This window comes from Guillardia theta (assembly GCF_000315625.1).
Source record: "Guillardia theta CCMP2712 unplaced genomic scaffold GUITHscaffold_307, whole genome shotgun sequence".
NCBI classification, from domain to species: domain Eukaryota; class Cryptophyceae; order Pyrenomonadales; family Geminigeraceae; genus Guillardia; species Guillardia theta.
This window is the reverse complement of record NW_005434370.1, coordinates 3,887-18,749: the sequence shown is the minus strand read 5'-3', so window position 1 is coordinate 18,749 and position 14,863 is coordinate 3,887. Positions and strand designations below refer to the sequence as shown.

Sequence of the window (14,863 nt, the reverse complement as noted above, 5' to 3'; positions counted from 1 at the left end):
TTCCACGTTTCCACGTCGTTCCGCCGCGTCTGAACAGTTTCATAACCCCCGGGGGAGGGGAAGGATGGCAGGGCAGAGGACGGGACTTGACCGGGCAGGACAGGACAGGAGAAGAAAAGGGGAGAAGAAGATGGAAAACGATGGAAAGCGACAGGGCGAGAGACGCATGAATGCATCAGGCTATCAGGAGGAGGAGGTGGATACTCAAAGAGGAGAATACAAGAGAGAGAAAACTAGACGAATCAATGAGTTTGATCTAGCACGACTTGATTGTGATCAAATGCTATGAGCAATCCAGCGTGCAGAGGAAGGAGACTGAAGGGTAAGAGTGTAGGAGGAAGAAAGTGAAGAGGAGAACAGCAGAGAGAACGGCAGAGTCTTTGTTAGCTACGTCTCATCATCGCAGGAGATGAGTAGTCAACGTGCTGTATGTATCACGATGATGTGATGTATTGTGATGTATGTATGAGGTTGCTGTGTTAGCGCTCACTTTAGTTGTTACAGGTTCGTTCCTGCGCTAGACGTTTGGTCATGAGTGCACTCGTACGGCTAAAGAGGTGAGGGAAGAGAAGGAGGGAGGGAGGGAGGGAGGGAGGGACGGAGGCAGGGAGGGACGGAGGGACGGAGGGACGGAGGGACGGAGGGAGGAAGGAGGAGGAAGAGGGGGAGGCAGGCAGGCAGGCAGGCAGGGAGGGAGGAGGAGGAAGAGGGGGAGGTGAGCTTGTTGTCATGGCAGGGCCTTTATCCTCGTTCCTTCGCTTATCTTGGGATCTTCCTCTTGGAGCACGAGAAGCGTCTTCGGTGAGCTATCTCTGCTCTGCTCTGCTCTGCTCTGCACTGCTCTGCTCTGCTCTGCTCTGCTCTGCTCTCCCTCTTTCCCTCTGCTTCCCCACTCACGGTTCGCCACAGGCCCCTTTCGACGCGTTCAAGTGAGAGAGGAGTTGGCTGGTGCGGTGGAACAAAGTCTGTTAACTGCTTTCTTTCTCCCTCTTCAGCATGGTTTCTCCTCCTTCTCCTCCTCCTTTCCCTCCATGTCACTGCGTCCTGCAATCGGCGCTGGAAGTAGGAGGAGCGGTTTTCATGAGTATCTGAGACCCTGGGGACATACTGGAGGTCTGATCCCTTCATCCCCTGCTGCTTGCGGTGCTGGTGCTGCTGGTGCTGCTGGTGCTGCTGGTGCTGCTGCTGCTGCTCCTCCTCCTCCTCCTCCTCCTCCCCCTCCTCTTTCTCCTCTCGCCCCTGCTTTTGCCCCAGCTCCGCCCCAACTCTTCCTGCTTCTCTTCATTCTGCTGCTCCTGCTGCTGGTTCTTGTCGCTCTTTCCCCTAATCCGTTCATCGTCCAGTTTGTCCCTTCTCTTCTGCGTCGTCGACGTCAAGATCTGCTGGTGAAATGGTAATGAAACAGACTCTCCTTCCTATCTCCTCAACTACCACAACTACCATCTCCTTCCCCTCCCCATCGTCCTTCCCCTCCTCTCCCTCCTCATTGTTGTCTTCTTGTCTCTGTCCTTGTTTCCCTCCTCCTTGACCTCTTCGTCATCTTCTTGTTTGCGTTCTTCTCATCCCTTTTCTTCCCCTTTCCCTCCCTCCTACTCATGTTGACGTCACCGCAGAGCATGTGGGGGGAGGATGCGTCATTCGAGGCGACGGGGCTGGACCAGGACCTGATCAAGGCCGTGCGAGCATGTGGCTTTGAGCGGCCGACGAGGATCCAGGAGGAGGCGATCCCAGCGATCCTGAGAGGAAAGAACACAGTGATCGGAGCAGAGACGGGGAGCGGCAAGACTCTCGCCTACCTCCTTCCCGTCATGCAGAGGATGCTGAAACAGATGGCAGAGGAAGGGACAACGGACTTCGGACCCAACCCTCGCGCCCTCGTCCTCGTCCCCAACCAGGAGCTCGCGATGCAGGTGGCGCTGATGATGCAGAGGCTGAGCAGGACGCAGCTCGCGCGTGACTTCCCGTGTGTCGTAGTCGCTGGCTCCTCCGGCCTCCCCATCTTCTCCTCCTGCTCCATCCTCATCGCCACCCCTCCGCGCTGCTGCGGTACACAGAACCCGAGATGCTCGATCAGGTCAAGGCGCTGGTGGTGGACGAGGCAGACATGCTGATGCAGGGAGGGTTCGAGGATGACGTGAGGAAGATCCTCGACTATCTCTGCCCGAGGATCTCCAACACCAAGAGGAGGATGCTCGCAAAGCAGGGCCTGTCGGAGGAGGACTACGTCCCCCCCCGCCCTCCAGCGCAGGTGATCTTCGCTGCTGCCACCCTGCCGGACTGGAAGGGGGACAAAGTCAAGTCGATCGTTCGGACCCTCCGTCTCCTCTTTCCCGACGCGGTCCACATCAACACCATGGGGCTGCACCGCCAGTCGCTGGCGGTGGAGACGGAGTGGGTGGAGGTGGAGGACGAGGAGGAGTCCCTCCCGCTCCTGCTCGACGTGCTGGACAAGAGCAGGGGAGTGAAGACCATGGTCTTCTGCAACACCATCGCATCTGCCAAGGACACGCACGCGTTCCTCCTCGAGCATGGCTGGGAGGCCCATATGATCCACAAGGAAGTGCCTCCTGCTGTCAGGGCCGAGGCGCTCAACCTGCTGAGGGTCAAGAGCGACGCGCTCGTCGTGTGCACCGACATCGCAGCCAGAGGCATCGACGCCCCCAATGTCGGGCATGTGATCCAGCTGCAGGTACATGCTGCTGGTGGTGGTGCTCCTGCTCCTGCTCCTGCTCCTGCTGCTGCCTTTGCCTCTGCTCCTCCTCTTCCTCTCTCATCTTCATCCTCTCCTCTCCTACCTCACTTCTCCCTTCCTCGCTTCCTCCCCTCTGCACTCACCTTCCTGCTCTCCCCTTCTTCCCTTACTTCTCCCTCAGTTCGCTCCCAACGCTGTCACCTACCTGCATCGCATCGGTCGAACTGCACGCGCCGGTTCTCTCCATGGCAAGGCCACCAATTTCATCGACCCCTCGTCCCGCGATGTTGCTACAGCGATCAGGTCTTGACGTTGCTGCTGCCGCCTCCGCCGCCGCTGCCGCTGCACCTCCTCCCTTCTCCTCCTCTCCTCTTCCTATTTCTCTTTCCCGTTTTGCTTCTCTCCTCTCCCCTCCCCTTCTTGCCCACATCCTCTTCGTCTTTCTCTCACCCCTCCTACCTCTTGACGTCCTCCTCCTTTCTTGTCACCACTGGTGCTGCAGGAAGGAAGTGGAGGAGAGAAAGACTGTCGCTCCAGTCTTCAGCAGGAATCGAGGCTTCAGGAGGAGGTTGAAGAGGAGCCAAGCTGCGGAGGGAAGCAAGGAAGACGGCGAGGACAGCGGGGACAGCGAGGAGAGCAAGTAGGGACAAGGAGGAGTGGGAAGGAGGAAGCCGGGACACGCAGGAGGTTGGGAGAGAGCGAGGAGGATGACGAGGGTGAGAGGAGCTGAAGGCATGACGTTGCCCAGTGCTGTAGGATCCTAGAGCAGGACGGGCGGAGACAAGAGGCAAAGGTGGAGGAGGCAGAGACAGAGGAGGAGGCAGAAGCGGTGGCAGATGTGGAAGAGGAGGAAGACGGGTACTAGATGTTTCATTATTGTTTACACGTTATCAGCGAGAACGAATGACTGTACAAGAGAACACGAGGAGTCTCCTCCTCACAATAGCAACGACGTGGTGAAGCTAACGCTTCGCATCAGCGTCTTCCTCTCTCCCGAGCAGGGAGCTACCAGCCTGTTGGATCTGCAGATGGAAACCACGTGAGGGAGATGGAAGGGGCGGGAGCAGGGCAGGAGGCAGCGGAGGAGCAGGGCAGGGAGGTAGTGGGAAGAGCAGAAGGAAGAGGTTCAGTAGAGCAGGGAGAGAAGGAAGGGAAGGAAGGGGGGATGAGGGAGGGACCTGCGGATGTTGAGGTAGCTGTCAACAGAGACTGAGCAGCGCAACGAGTTTTTCTTCTCCTCCGCCAGGAACTTGCAACGGAGAGGTCGCCACAGAGACTGCAGGAGGTCGACATGCGCTCGCATTGTTGCTGCTGCACCTCCTTCTGATACCGATGTTGATGTTGATGTTGTTGTTGTTGTTGGTGCTGCTGCTGCTGAGGATACTGATGCTGTCATTGTTGTTGCTGTTGCTGTTGCTGTTGCTGTTGCTGTTGCTGCTGAAGGTCCGGGCTTGTCCAGCGAAGAAGCTCGGAGGAATCTTGACTTGAAATCCTGATATGACTTCGTCAACACGACAGCAAGCAGACCGAAGTGAGTGGAGGATACGAAGGGCGATGATCATGATGGAGATGATGGTGAAGAGGAGGAGCAGAAGGGAGAGACTCGACCTTCTGTCGTAGACCAAATACAAGGTTATCGAAGGATCCAGTGCGAGGCAGTGGCAAATCGCAAGGATGTAGCTGTGCGCCGACCTCTGAGCCAGAGCTGTTGCTTTCACTCTCAGCCGAGCTCGACGAGTCCTGATGCGTCTGCGCGTTCGTGAGGTAGAGGGTCTTGAAGTCTGTTTGTCTGCAACAGCCAAGTCGTAAGCAACAGGTGGTGGAGGAGTGGAGGAGGAAACGGATAATGAACGGGATCAATGGAGGAGGTAGAGGAGGTATCGAAGGACGAGGAGGGAGGGAAGGGAGGGAAGGGAGGGAGGGGAGGGAGGGAGGGAGAGGAGGGAGGGAGGGAGGGAGGGAGGGAAGGGAGGGAAGGGAGGGAGGGAGGGAGGGAGGGAGGGGAGGGGGAAGGTCGGATTACCTCTTCATCGTAGACAGAGCATCGTAAGACCCTGTACGCGGCAAGGATGACGACCTCGTGGTCTCCTCTCCGAGAGATCTCCGTTGCAGAGAGCGCGGAGCCCTGCTGCTATCCCCACTCCCCTCTTCCCCCTGCTCCTGCTCCTGCTCCCGCCCTTCATCATCATTGCTGTCATCGTCATCATCATCTCCACTGGCCGAGCTAGCTGATCGGACCCAAGCATCGATGTACTGCGACTTGTAGTCAAGCTGCCGCTCCCCTGACGCCAAGTTGTTCCATGATCCCGTCCTCGGCAGGGACCGCGTACGGGTGATGGACTCGTTGGATTTCACCTTCACGAGGGTGTGGAGGGAGGACGACTTGGGAGGGGGAGCCTCGTTCTTGAAGACTGCCCGGAACGCGAGCTCTCTCGCAAACATGTTCTTGACTTCTGTGTGCTGCTTCTCAGGACATGCAGTTCTGTCTGTGACCGATGTTGTCACACACGAAGAGTCATGCAGGCCCACACTCTGCATCATCTTGTCTTGGACTTCTTGGGAGCAGCAGGCTTGCGAGCCTGATAGCGTCTGCCCACAAGAGACCATGAACAAAGTCTCGTTCGGAGGTGCTTCGCCGCTCTGATCGAGACAAGCAGACGTGATCTCTTCGTTGTCACCCCTGAGAACAAGGTGCAGGGCGTCTTTGGGCAGCAAGTCAACCGCCTCCCTGCTAGTGTTCGCGTTGGAGATCAAGACCGTCTCCGATCCGCACATCTCATGGGGACAAGGTCTCGGTGGCGAGCGATGACAGACAGGTCCACTTCTCTAGTGTCAACAGATCCACCTACAGTAGAGACGGTCAGCGAAGGCTGAGAACATGTATTCAACAGACGAACGATAGTGTTCAAGTATCGCTACGAACCACCAGAACCATCATCCCTATGCATTTCCCCTCCTCTCCAACATCACCATCAATGTATCACCTTGCCAAAAATCCATGGAAAACACAGCATGCATACCCTGACAGTCCTGATCAACTATCCTACCATAGTACCTTCTCTCACGAACACTTGAAGAATGTTCCATAACACCCAGTCTGCCCGCTATATCTTATTCCTTGTGCATTCTCCTCCATGACTAGTTGTCAGAGATTCTGTTCTACTTCCTTCCGCCATCTGCTCCTTCGCCTCCCGTCATCTTCCCCCTCCCACATCGTAGAGCCCTCTTGACCGCAGCATCGTCCGCGTCTTGTACCTTTCGGCTGGCCTGTACCATGGGGGTGGTCCACATGAGGGTGGTACGATAAAAGGGTAGGGGGTAGTTAAATGAAGAGACGGAATTGAAATGACTGTAGGGGTACTGGAAGATTGGACTGAGGAACACGAACTAAGGGGGTAGAGGTAAACAGATTCGGTTGTGTCCGTGCCTTGGGGTGGTCAAAATGATGGATTTTACCCAGGGAAAGAGTAGGAAGATAAGGGGTAGTACTTGTACCAGTACGGGTTACACCTTCACATCCATGGTGGGTGAACCCACCGGTCATACTCTTTTCATAATGAAATGGAAAAGGGGGGGTGAGGTGGTTGAATGTGTGTTACAGCTATGGTGGGGTATGCGTCCATTCTATCCGAGGGTGGGGTGCCTTTATTATGTAGTAAAGGCCACCAACAACTATAATACTTTACATAGTTTTAGCCATGGATTGAAAATTGGGGGTGTGGACTTTTAGATCTCCAAAGTCATTTAGGGGTGGGGGTACTTCATGTGTACGAGGATCAACTGAAAAAAGAGTCTCTGTGGTACTTTGGTGGGGTAGGGTACCCTAGAAGCTTTTACACGTTTTAAGGTGATGCCCTTCTATAAAACTTAATAGGCCGAGGGTGGGTGCGAGGGGCTGGAGAGATGGAGGGTGGGGTGGAGTGAGTAGGTGGGGAAGCACCTTGTCACAGAAATCCAACCAAGTGTTGCTGGATTCTATGAGGGGTGGTCTCGATAAATGTGGGGGTAGTGGTGTAGGACAAAGTACGGAAAAATGGGGGTGGTGAAATAAACAAATTTACTTAGAAGAGTGGGTCCGGTGGGGTAGTAAACTGAAAGGCTGCATCAGGGGAAGGGGCGTATCTGAACAACACAAGGAGGCGATGTAGTGACCCCTCCATTCCTCTACACAATGAGGGGTGGTCACATTGGACGCCCAACAGGGGTTATGAGTTAACAACCTGTGGTGGGGTGAATGGGGTCTGTTTTATGGGGTTTGTGGGTGGGGTGGTTGAAGTGACCGGTAACGTGACTATCCGATGTTGACGGGGGTCATTTAAAACCATATAGGGACGATTTAGAGATATAAATGGACGAAAGGATCCGAGTTTAAAACCATTTGTTCTGAAATCAGACCAAACGCTGAAATGAAGTCTAAATATAGATCGCAGTTACCGTTTATAAACTTACACCAGGGTGTCGTAAAATGAGCTTTTAAAAGTTTTTTTAAATAGTTTTTGAAGCTTGCCTCAGAGACTTTCACAGAGACTCTTGAAGACAGCACCGAACATATGCACAAACTTTTGTCAACTAGGAGTTGGTTGAGGGGGGCTCGAACCAGTACCCGGTATCACTATTAAGTAAAATAACAAGACCCTCAGATGTGGCTACTGGAGCTGACCGCGGTACCGAGTCCCCGATGCTCAGTGCTTGCGATGGCGGCAAGGCCATGGCAAGTGCCGCCATCCTCCTGCGTAGGATGCAGCAGCCGTTGAGCAGCGGCAGCAGGAGGCTGAAGTGACTCTGGCAATCATGTGTAGCAAAGGTTAAATGTGTCCTGCCGCAATGCAGAAGATCTGATCATGATCTGACACCGAAGCTCCTGTGAGGCTTGCTATCGCACGCTACAGGATTGTATCGATCACAACTTGGTCGCTTCTGAAGGTAGGAGAGGACGCAGAGGATGAAACTCCTGGTTAGGCAGAAGGAGGACAAGCTCTGGAAGACCAAGGACCTGCATGCTAGCAGCAGCATCCCCCTGGAGTTTGGGGCTCGAACAAGCACGGTGGAGATCGGGTCGTTCGACGGCGTCCCCTTCGTCAAGGTGCGGGAGGAGGGGGTGATATGTGCTAGTCCCGTTGAGGGAGGAGGGGGTGATATGTGCTAGTCCCGTTGAGGGAGGAGGGGGTGATATGTGCTAGTCCCGTTGAGGGAGGAGGGGGTCATGAGGAAAAAGTACCGTTGAGGGAACAGGGGGTGGTGCACGCTGGTCCTGCTTAGGGAGGAGGGGATGGGGTGTTTTCCCCTCTGACCTTGGCCGTCAGGCAACGGAGAACAAGGAGATTGAGGAGGCGCCCACAGCTCACTGCAGCTTCTCCATCCCTCCAGGGTCGGTGGTGAGGGTACAGATGAGGCTCGAGGTGGCGAGGGGAGCAGTGAATCTCGGGATCGTGCGGGGCGACGGGGAGCTCGGGCGGCCCTTCCGAAAGCCGGAGATGAAGGACCTGGTCTGGTACTACTGCAATGAAGGCGCCCTGCGTGAGTCATTAATGCTCCTGCTGCTCCTGCTGCTCCTGCTCCTGCTGCTCCTTCTTCTTCCCCTGCTGCTCCTGCTCCTGCTCCTGCTCCTGCTCCTGCTCCTGCTCCTGCTCCTGCTCCTGCTCCTGCTCGTCCTACTGTCCTGCCTCCTCCTCCTTGCAGAAGCAGCTGACAAAGTATGGGCAGGCAACGGCGCGAGGTCGATAGGGAAGCAAGCTCCTCCAGCGGGGCAGGGGGACACCATATCCATGACGATCAGCGAGACCATTCTCTCCCTCCACCTCAACGGGGTTCCTCTACAGCAGGTGATCCCCGACGTCGTGGGCCCGAACCTCTACTTCGCCGTCCAGCTCAGCAGGAAGGGGGACTGCGTCTCGCTGGTGAAACAGGAGGTGAGAAAGGGAGCGGGGTTGTGACGGGCCCTTGGGCTGAAGGTATCGTCCTCTTGACCCTTGCTCCGCCTCAGTTCGATGAGGACACACTCTTCGCCATGCTCAAGAGCACCTGGTCCTCCTTCTCCCTCGTCGGCTCCGGGAAATTCGCGCAGCATCCGTTCGTTCAGCTGCTGGACCATCGCAGGGTTGCGAAGTGCGTCCATGCGGCACCAGATTACTTCGGGCAAGTCGTTCCCGAGGTTCTTTCCTCTGATTCCGTCACCTGTTATCCTCCTCTTCCTCGTCGTCCTCGTCCTCGTCCTCGTCCTCGTCCTCGTCCTCGTCGTCCTCTTTTGTCCTGCTTCCCCGCTCTTCCCGCTCCCTTATCTCTCCATTTCATGGTGTCTCTATACTGACCCCTCAAGACCTGCTTCTGCCCTCCGCACTTAATCGAGGCTTCATCCTCTAGGTTCAGTGCGCTGCTGTGATTGAAGTGAAACGAGCGGCGAGCTGGAAGGTTCAGCTTCTGCAGCTCTCCGGCATGATCTACATCGGATTGGAGGTGTTGGGCAGGAGGGAAGACGGAGGGCGCGACTGCTGACTGCCGCCTCCTAGGACGTCGACTGGCCGCTTGGGAAGGAGTGGTGGAGCAGTGAGGGGATGGACAGAGTTTGGTACTATGGCAGCGACGGTTCTGTGAGAAACGGCAACCAGGTGCTCGTCAAACACGAGGAGCGAGGAAGAGAGAGGGTCGTCCCAGCTCTCAAGGAAGGAGACGTGCTGCAGGTCCTCCTGGAGGAGGGGAGGATCGTGTTCAAGCACAACGGCAACCAGGTCAGTGAAAGAGGGCAGGAGCCTGAGTTGCCGTCTGGATTTATTGCGATGGCACAGGTTGACTTTGTTGTCTCCGGGGTGAGCATGAGCGTCAGGCTGGCCGTCCAGTTTGAGGAGAAGAATGATTCCATTGCGCTGGTGGAGTGAGGGCAGCGAGTCGCCCTTGACCTCTCGCCATGTCTGCTGCTGCTTGTTCAGCATACACCCATCAGCAGCAGGGGCAGGAGCAGGGGCAGGGGCAGGAGCGGCAACATCCCTCATTACGATCGAACGATGTGCCGTATCAACATGTTTCAATCAAGTCTCATCTCTACCTTGCCCTCTGCTCTGCGACCTTGTCAACAAGTTCGCATGCTACTGCAGTTAATCGCAAGTCCGCATGCTGCTGAAGTTAATCGATGACGGAGTTCTTCCTCCTCCGGAAAGTCGCGTTAGGGATGACTCTCTTTGTCTCTTTGAGGGGCTTCTTCGCCTCCCTCTGCCTCTGCGGCTGCTGCGGCTGAATCTCCTCCTTCTCCTTCTCCTTCTCCTTCGCTTCAACTTTGATGAAGGTCTCTCCTGCCCCCTGCAGTCTCTGTAAGTCGAGCACAGGCAAGTCATAGCAGGCGTACCCTCGTGTACGAGCGTTCTGAGTCCACCAACAGCAAATCCTTCCTACAAAGGAACTGAACAATCTGGTCCTGCGGATCGTCGTCATCGTCGTCGTCGTCGAGCTTGAGCGAGCACTCGATGATCGTTCCGTGGACATTAGCGTTGAGCAGGCACGGGATGGTGACGGACTTGGCCTCTGCTTGACTCTCCAGCAACGCGACCGCGTCCTCCACTGCTCTCTCGAGGTATCTGATGACTATCCCCTTGCTGCAGCTGCTCGAGATCGACACCCGGTGATCAGAGTCGATGTGGCACAGGATGACACAGTCCTCGCTGGAGACGATGCTAGCAGGAGGCAGGCAGGACCCCACCACGACGCGGCTGTGCGAGCAGTTCTCGATGTAGAGCTTGGAGCACGCCTCCACCATGACGAAGACGCTGTCGCAGTCTCGCAGGACGAGTGTGCCCACGGGGCTGGCGCAGCGGAAGTTGGACGTGCGGTTCCTTGAGATCTCGAGCATCGCATGGTCCCCCGATTTCCTCGTCGGGACGGACACGTTGGAGTCCACGTACCCGTGTATCCTCGTCCTCTCCTCCTCCACGATGCTCCGAGGCGCCTCCTTGGCGAAGGTCATGTGCGCGTTCTCTTCTGTCGATAGCAGCCTGTCCCTCCTGTACACGTATTTCTTCTTCATGAGGTGCAGCATGTTGTTCTCCTTCTTGAGCTCCTGCAGCTCTTGCAGCGCGTTCTGGTACGCCATGGTCTGGCTTGCCACCGACTCCCTGCTCCTCGTCCTCTTGAACTCGACATCGGGAGAGCCATACCTCCTCCTCCTCTCTGACGCGTTCGACTCGACCCGAGAGAAGCCCACGGACCCAACACGGGTGAAGGTGTCCTCCACGAACTCCTTGTTCAATGGAGGCTCGGGTGGCAGCTCTTGCGACTCCGGCAACCGCACCTCCTCGTTGCTCTTCGCCTCCCAGAAGTTGAGGTTGAGCCCTTCAAGGTTGAGGGACTTGAAGATGTCCAACGACATGGCTAATGGATCGCACTACAGCTCCTCGGGCACCTGCAATGGTAGGTCAGAAGCGCGTCAAGCCCGTGAACGGGGGGTTGTCTCCAATGGTTCTACCATCGTGCTTCATCGGGTTCCATACGAATCGCTTCCTTGAACCATCTTGCTTCATTTAGCTTGTCCTCCCCTTCTCGCTTGGTTCTCTTCCTCTGTCCACACGTTGACCCTGACGAGTCTTGTCTCGCACACGGCACTTCTATCATTCTCTTCAACTTCTCAACCCTCATCATCTCTGATATCTCTCCTTCCTATCTTCACTTCGTCTTTCCTCTCCCTCCCCCTCCTCCCGATTCTGATCGTTCCTAATCCTCCATGTTGAATTGGCCGGTCTTTCGCTGGGAAGGTCGATACATACCGGTACCAAATAGCTCAAGATAGTGAGATAGAGGTGGGTAGTATTCAGTACCGGTACTATTTACAGTCAATATCAGGGTACTTAGGGTACTGATCACCTTGACCGGTACTATTCTCCGAGAAAACGTAGGTGCAATACCCAGCTGGTGTAGTACCGGTGAATTTCAGCGTTCTAAGGTGGGTGGTGTGTAATTGGATTAGCTCCAATAATTAACCACTAAAAGTATTTTATCCCCCGCATTTGATACCCTCCACACCACTACCCACCCTACCACATGACTACCCCAGTTTAATGCTCATTTTGTACCCGAATGATGGGAACCAAGATGGGTACCCTACCCACCTCTGACCCCACTTTGAGCTGTGCAAAAAGCCGCTGATGGTAGAAAGACAAAGACGGGACGAAGAGGAGGAGGAAGAGGAAGAGGAAGAGAGAAGGAGGGAGGGAGGAGGGAAGATGAAGTGATTGAAGGATGGAAAGACAGCCAGACAGGGATGGAGATGGGAAGGGAGAGAGGGAGAGAGGGAGAGAGTCAGCGAGGGAAAGAAGGAAAGAAGGGAGAAGAGGGAGAAGAGGGAGAAGAGGGATTGAAGGGTAGACGGATTAGAGGGATAGAGGTTGTGATGCAAGGGGAGAGCGGAGAGGCATGAAGAGAGAAGGAGAGAAGGAGAGAGGGAAGAGGAGTGGTGGGCGAAGAGAGGACGAGAAGGACTATAAGTTCGACGGGAAGGATGCAGTCAGGATGGGACGGGTTTGAAGAGCGGAGCAGAAAGGAAAGAGCAAGCTATAACACGGGGGGGTTGATGCTGGGGAGGTTGAATGCTAGGGGTCTTGGACGGAACGGATGGGACAGCTGATCATTGAGGAAACTGACTAGTTGAGGCATCTGAAGCACCCACTACATGTTAAAGAAATGCATTGTGGAGCATGGTCAGAAAGATCCGAGGGGCTCGAAACGAACTAGGAATGAGCAGACAAGTGAGAAGGGGATGAGCTGAATGAAGGAGAGAGAAGATAGAGTATGGCCTCACAATCGAGCACCTCAAATGCCGCCGTTGTAGCGCTCGCATGTTTCATTCCTTGATTGAGTTTACAGGACGACAAAGAGAGCAGACAACAGGCGAAAGTCGGCTAGAGGGAGAAGAGACAAGAGCAGAGCTTGAAACTACACGCCATGTCAAGTGTTGCTGGTACAGACCCGCATCGATCAACCTCAGGTTCCTCGAATCTTGCTGTCTCCGGCCATGGCCCTGAGAGCTGTCCCAGGGGAAGTGACGGACGGAGGACATGACGTCTCCTCCACTCGCCATGAGTGCAACGGCGTCGCGTCCTGTTACAGCTACGTTGTGAGCACAGAGACGCGTCCTCTTGCTCGCGGACCCCTGACGTCTCCTGGCAGTCGAGGGCTTGCAGGGGGGTGGTCGACCTGATCTGCTCCTCGCCCCGCAAGGTCGTGAATGTGGATGCGCGAGAATGTATCTGCAGGTGGAGGATGACGATGCTGTGCAAGCTCAGTGCTAACATCTCCTTCTTCCTTTCCCTCCGCTCTTTTCTCCTGCAATTCCTTCTTGCCCTTCCTGTCCTCTCTTTCTGCCCCCCTCTTTTCCCATCTTTCTTACTCTCTCCTCCTCCTCTCTCCTCATCTCGCTTTTCCCTCATCTCGCTGTTTCCTACTCCTCCTTCTCCTTCTCCTCCTCCTCCTGTCTCCTCATCTTCGTCCTCCTCCATCTACTCTTCCCTCTCTTCCTCATGCAGTCTGGTGGACGTCACGAGAAGGCAAGGCAGGACGGCTGCTGGCGCCGGGCTGGTGGGGCTGGCGGTGGGCTCGTTTTGCTGCGCAGCAGCTGCAACCAAGTGCTCTCTGCTGCTCTGCTCCCGCATGTCCTGAAGATGATGCAGAATGCGGGTAGAGCCTGTCTGGCTTCCCATCCTCTTCCGCGTCTTCCTTGCCATGCTAGCTGTGGGAGGGTTTGTGCGGCTGTTCGCCAGGTCGGCTACAGGAGGGAGGGGAAACAGAAGGGGAGGGAGGGAGGGAGGGAGGGAGGGAGGGAGGAGGAGGAGGTGGTGGTGGTGGCGACGGAGGAGGACGAGGACGAGGACTGGGATAACAGTGAGGATCGTGCTGATGTTGCTGATGTTTGTGAGCAGGAGGTATGTCTCGCCGACCCGCTGGCATCGTATGAGGATCTTCCTCGCGTACTTCGTGGTGGGTTTGGAGGGCCGACAGCTGGGCTGCTGCTGGGCTGAGACTCCTTGCAGGCCCTGACCATGTCGTCTGTTGCTGCCACCATTGCGACTGTGATCGCCGTGATCACTGCCATAAGAATGTCTCTTCTCACCTCCTACTCTTATTCTTCTCGTCCACTTCTCCTCCTCCTCCTCCTCCTCCTCCTCCTCCCCTACCTCCCTCCCTCCCTCCTCCTCCTCCTCCTCCTCCTCCTCCTCCTCCTCCTCCTCCTCCTCCTCCTCCTCCCCTTCCTACTCCCTTGCCTCCCCTTCCTCCTCCTCTTCGTCCTCCTAGTCCTCTCTTCCCCTTTCTCAAACTCTTCCCAGCCCTTGCTCTCGTTGCATCCTTCCCTCCCCCCCCCTTCTTCCTCTCTCTCTCCTTCCTCTCCCCATCACATCTTGCCTTCTCACGTTCCTCTGCCTTCAGGTACCTCAAGGCTGCTGTTGACTACGGTGTGGGCAGCGAGCAGAGGAGATGGTGAGTCTTTCCCTTCCTCCTCCTCTCTTTGCCATCAGCTGAACCGTGATACTCCTCTTGCTCCTTGACGACCTCGTCCTCCCTCCCTCCCTCCCTCCCTCCCTTTCTCGCTCCCTCGCTCCCTCTCTCATCTTCCTTCGTTCCTCTCTCCTTTCTCTCCTTCCCTCTTCCTTGCCCCCAGCCTTAATCTTGCTTCTGCTCCTCCTCTGTCCCGCTCACTGTCACTGTAGGTTCTCGACAATCATCGGACTCTCCGTTGACGTCCTCGAGCTCGGTGCTCTTATGCTTCAGATGATCCTCATGACCCAGGTCTCCTCTCCTCTCCTCTCTCCTCTCCTCTGGTCTCCGAGCGTTTCTTTGACCTCTGCAACGGAAACCTCAAGAAGCAGGAGGAGGAGGAGTGAAGGCTACCGCTTGGCGAGAGCTGGGGCTGATCGACAGGGAGGTCAAAGGGATCGTTGACAACGACGAGGGAGTCGCGCATTTTCTCCATGCTCATGCTTGACTTGCACAAGCGGACGATGACAACCAGGCAGGTCACGAACACAACAAAGGCACAGCACACGATGATGACTACCATCTCCCACAGCTTCATCGGCAGACTGCTCGAGCTGCCCGGCCGCGATTGGGTCACCGGGATGCTGCAGTAGCGCAACGAGGTCGCGCTCGTCGCGTCGCTCTGCCATCCCTTGTCGCACACGCAGGGATTGCCGAGGAGCG

General features: G+C 55.9%; 5 protein-coding genes across 5 annotated transcripts; 3 read left to right on the top strand and 2 right to left on the bottom strand.

Annotated features, from left to right (window-relative positions):
- Positions 1 to 1,616: 1,616 nt before the first annotated feature.
- GUITHDRAFT_122295 (hypothetical protein) lies at positions 1,617 to 3,336 on the top strand (the record flags this gene model as incomplete). Its single annotated transcript, XM_005818441.1, has 4 exons — positions 1,617 to 1,953; positions 2,055 to 2,689; positions 2,874 to 2,995; positions 3,195 to 3,336. The coding sequence occupies 4 exons, from the start codon at positions 1,617 to 1,619 to the stop codon at positions 3,334 to 3,336; spliced, it is 1,236 nt and encodes a 411-aa protein (XP_005818498.1).
- A 555-nt stretch (positions 3,337 to 3,891) lies between these two features.
- Positions 3,892 to 5,467, bottom strand: GUITHDRAFT_122294 (hypothetical protein; the record flags this gene model as incomplete). Its single annotated transcript, XM_005818440.1, has 4 exons — positions 3,892 to 3,968; positions 4,023 to 4,184; positions 4,315 to 4,481; positions 4,716 to 5,467. The coding sequence occupies 4 exons, from the start codon at positions 5,465 to 5,467 to the stop codon at positions 3,892 to 3,894; spliced, it is 1,158 nt and encodes a 385-aa protein (XP_005818497.1).
- Positions 5,468 to 7,437: 1,970 nt separating this feature from the next.
- Positions 7,438 to 9,564, top strand: GUITHDRAFT_166869 (hypothetical protein; the record flags this gene model as incomplete). Its single annotated transcript, XM_005818439.1, has 8 exons — positions 7,438 to 7,496; positions 7,551 to 7,775; positions 7,996 to 8,209; positions 8,396 to 8,601; positions 8,676 to 8,843; positions 9,053 to 9,145; positions 9,199 to 9,417; positions 9,475 to 9,564. The coding sequence occupies exons 2-8, from the start codon at positions 7,635 to 7,637 to the stop codon at positions 9,562 to 9,564; spliced, it is 1,131 nt and encodes a 376-aa protein (XP_005818496.1). The 5' UTR covers positions 7,438 to 7,496; positions 7,551 to 7,634.
- Positions 9,565 to 9,808: 244 nt separating this feature from the next.
- Positions 9,809 to 11,045, bottom strand: GUITHDRAFT_149246 (hypothetical protein; the record flags this gene model as incomplete). Its single annotated transcript, XM_005818438.1, has 2 exons — positions 9,809 to 9,982; positions 10,029 to 11,045. The coding sequence occupies 2 exons, from the start codon at positions 11,043 to 11,045 to the stop codon at positions 9,809 to 9,811; spliced, it is 1,191 nt and encodes a 396-aa protein (XP_005818495.1).
- Positions 11,046 to 12,533: 1,488 nt separating this feature from the next.
- On the top strand, positions 12,534 to 14,547 carry GUITHDRAFT_166868 (hypothetical protein; the record flags this gene model as incomplete). The annotated part of the gene is made up of 10 exons (XM_005818437.1): positions 12,534 to 12,656; positions 12,706 to 12,785; positions 12,839 to 12,924; positions 13,195 to 13,293; positions 13,339 to 13,428; positions 13,588 to 13,645; positions 13,699 to 13,766; positions 14,093 to 14,143; positions 14,374 to 14,452; positions 14,494 to 14,547. The coding sequence occupies exons 1-10, from the start codon at positions 12,614 to 12,616 to the stop codon at positions 14,545 to 14,547; spliced, it is 708 nt and encodes a 235-aa protein (XP_005818494.1). The 5' UTR covers positions 12,534 to 12,613.
- Positions 14,548 to 14,863: the final 316 nt, after the last annotated feature.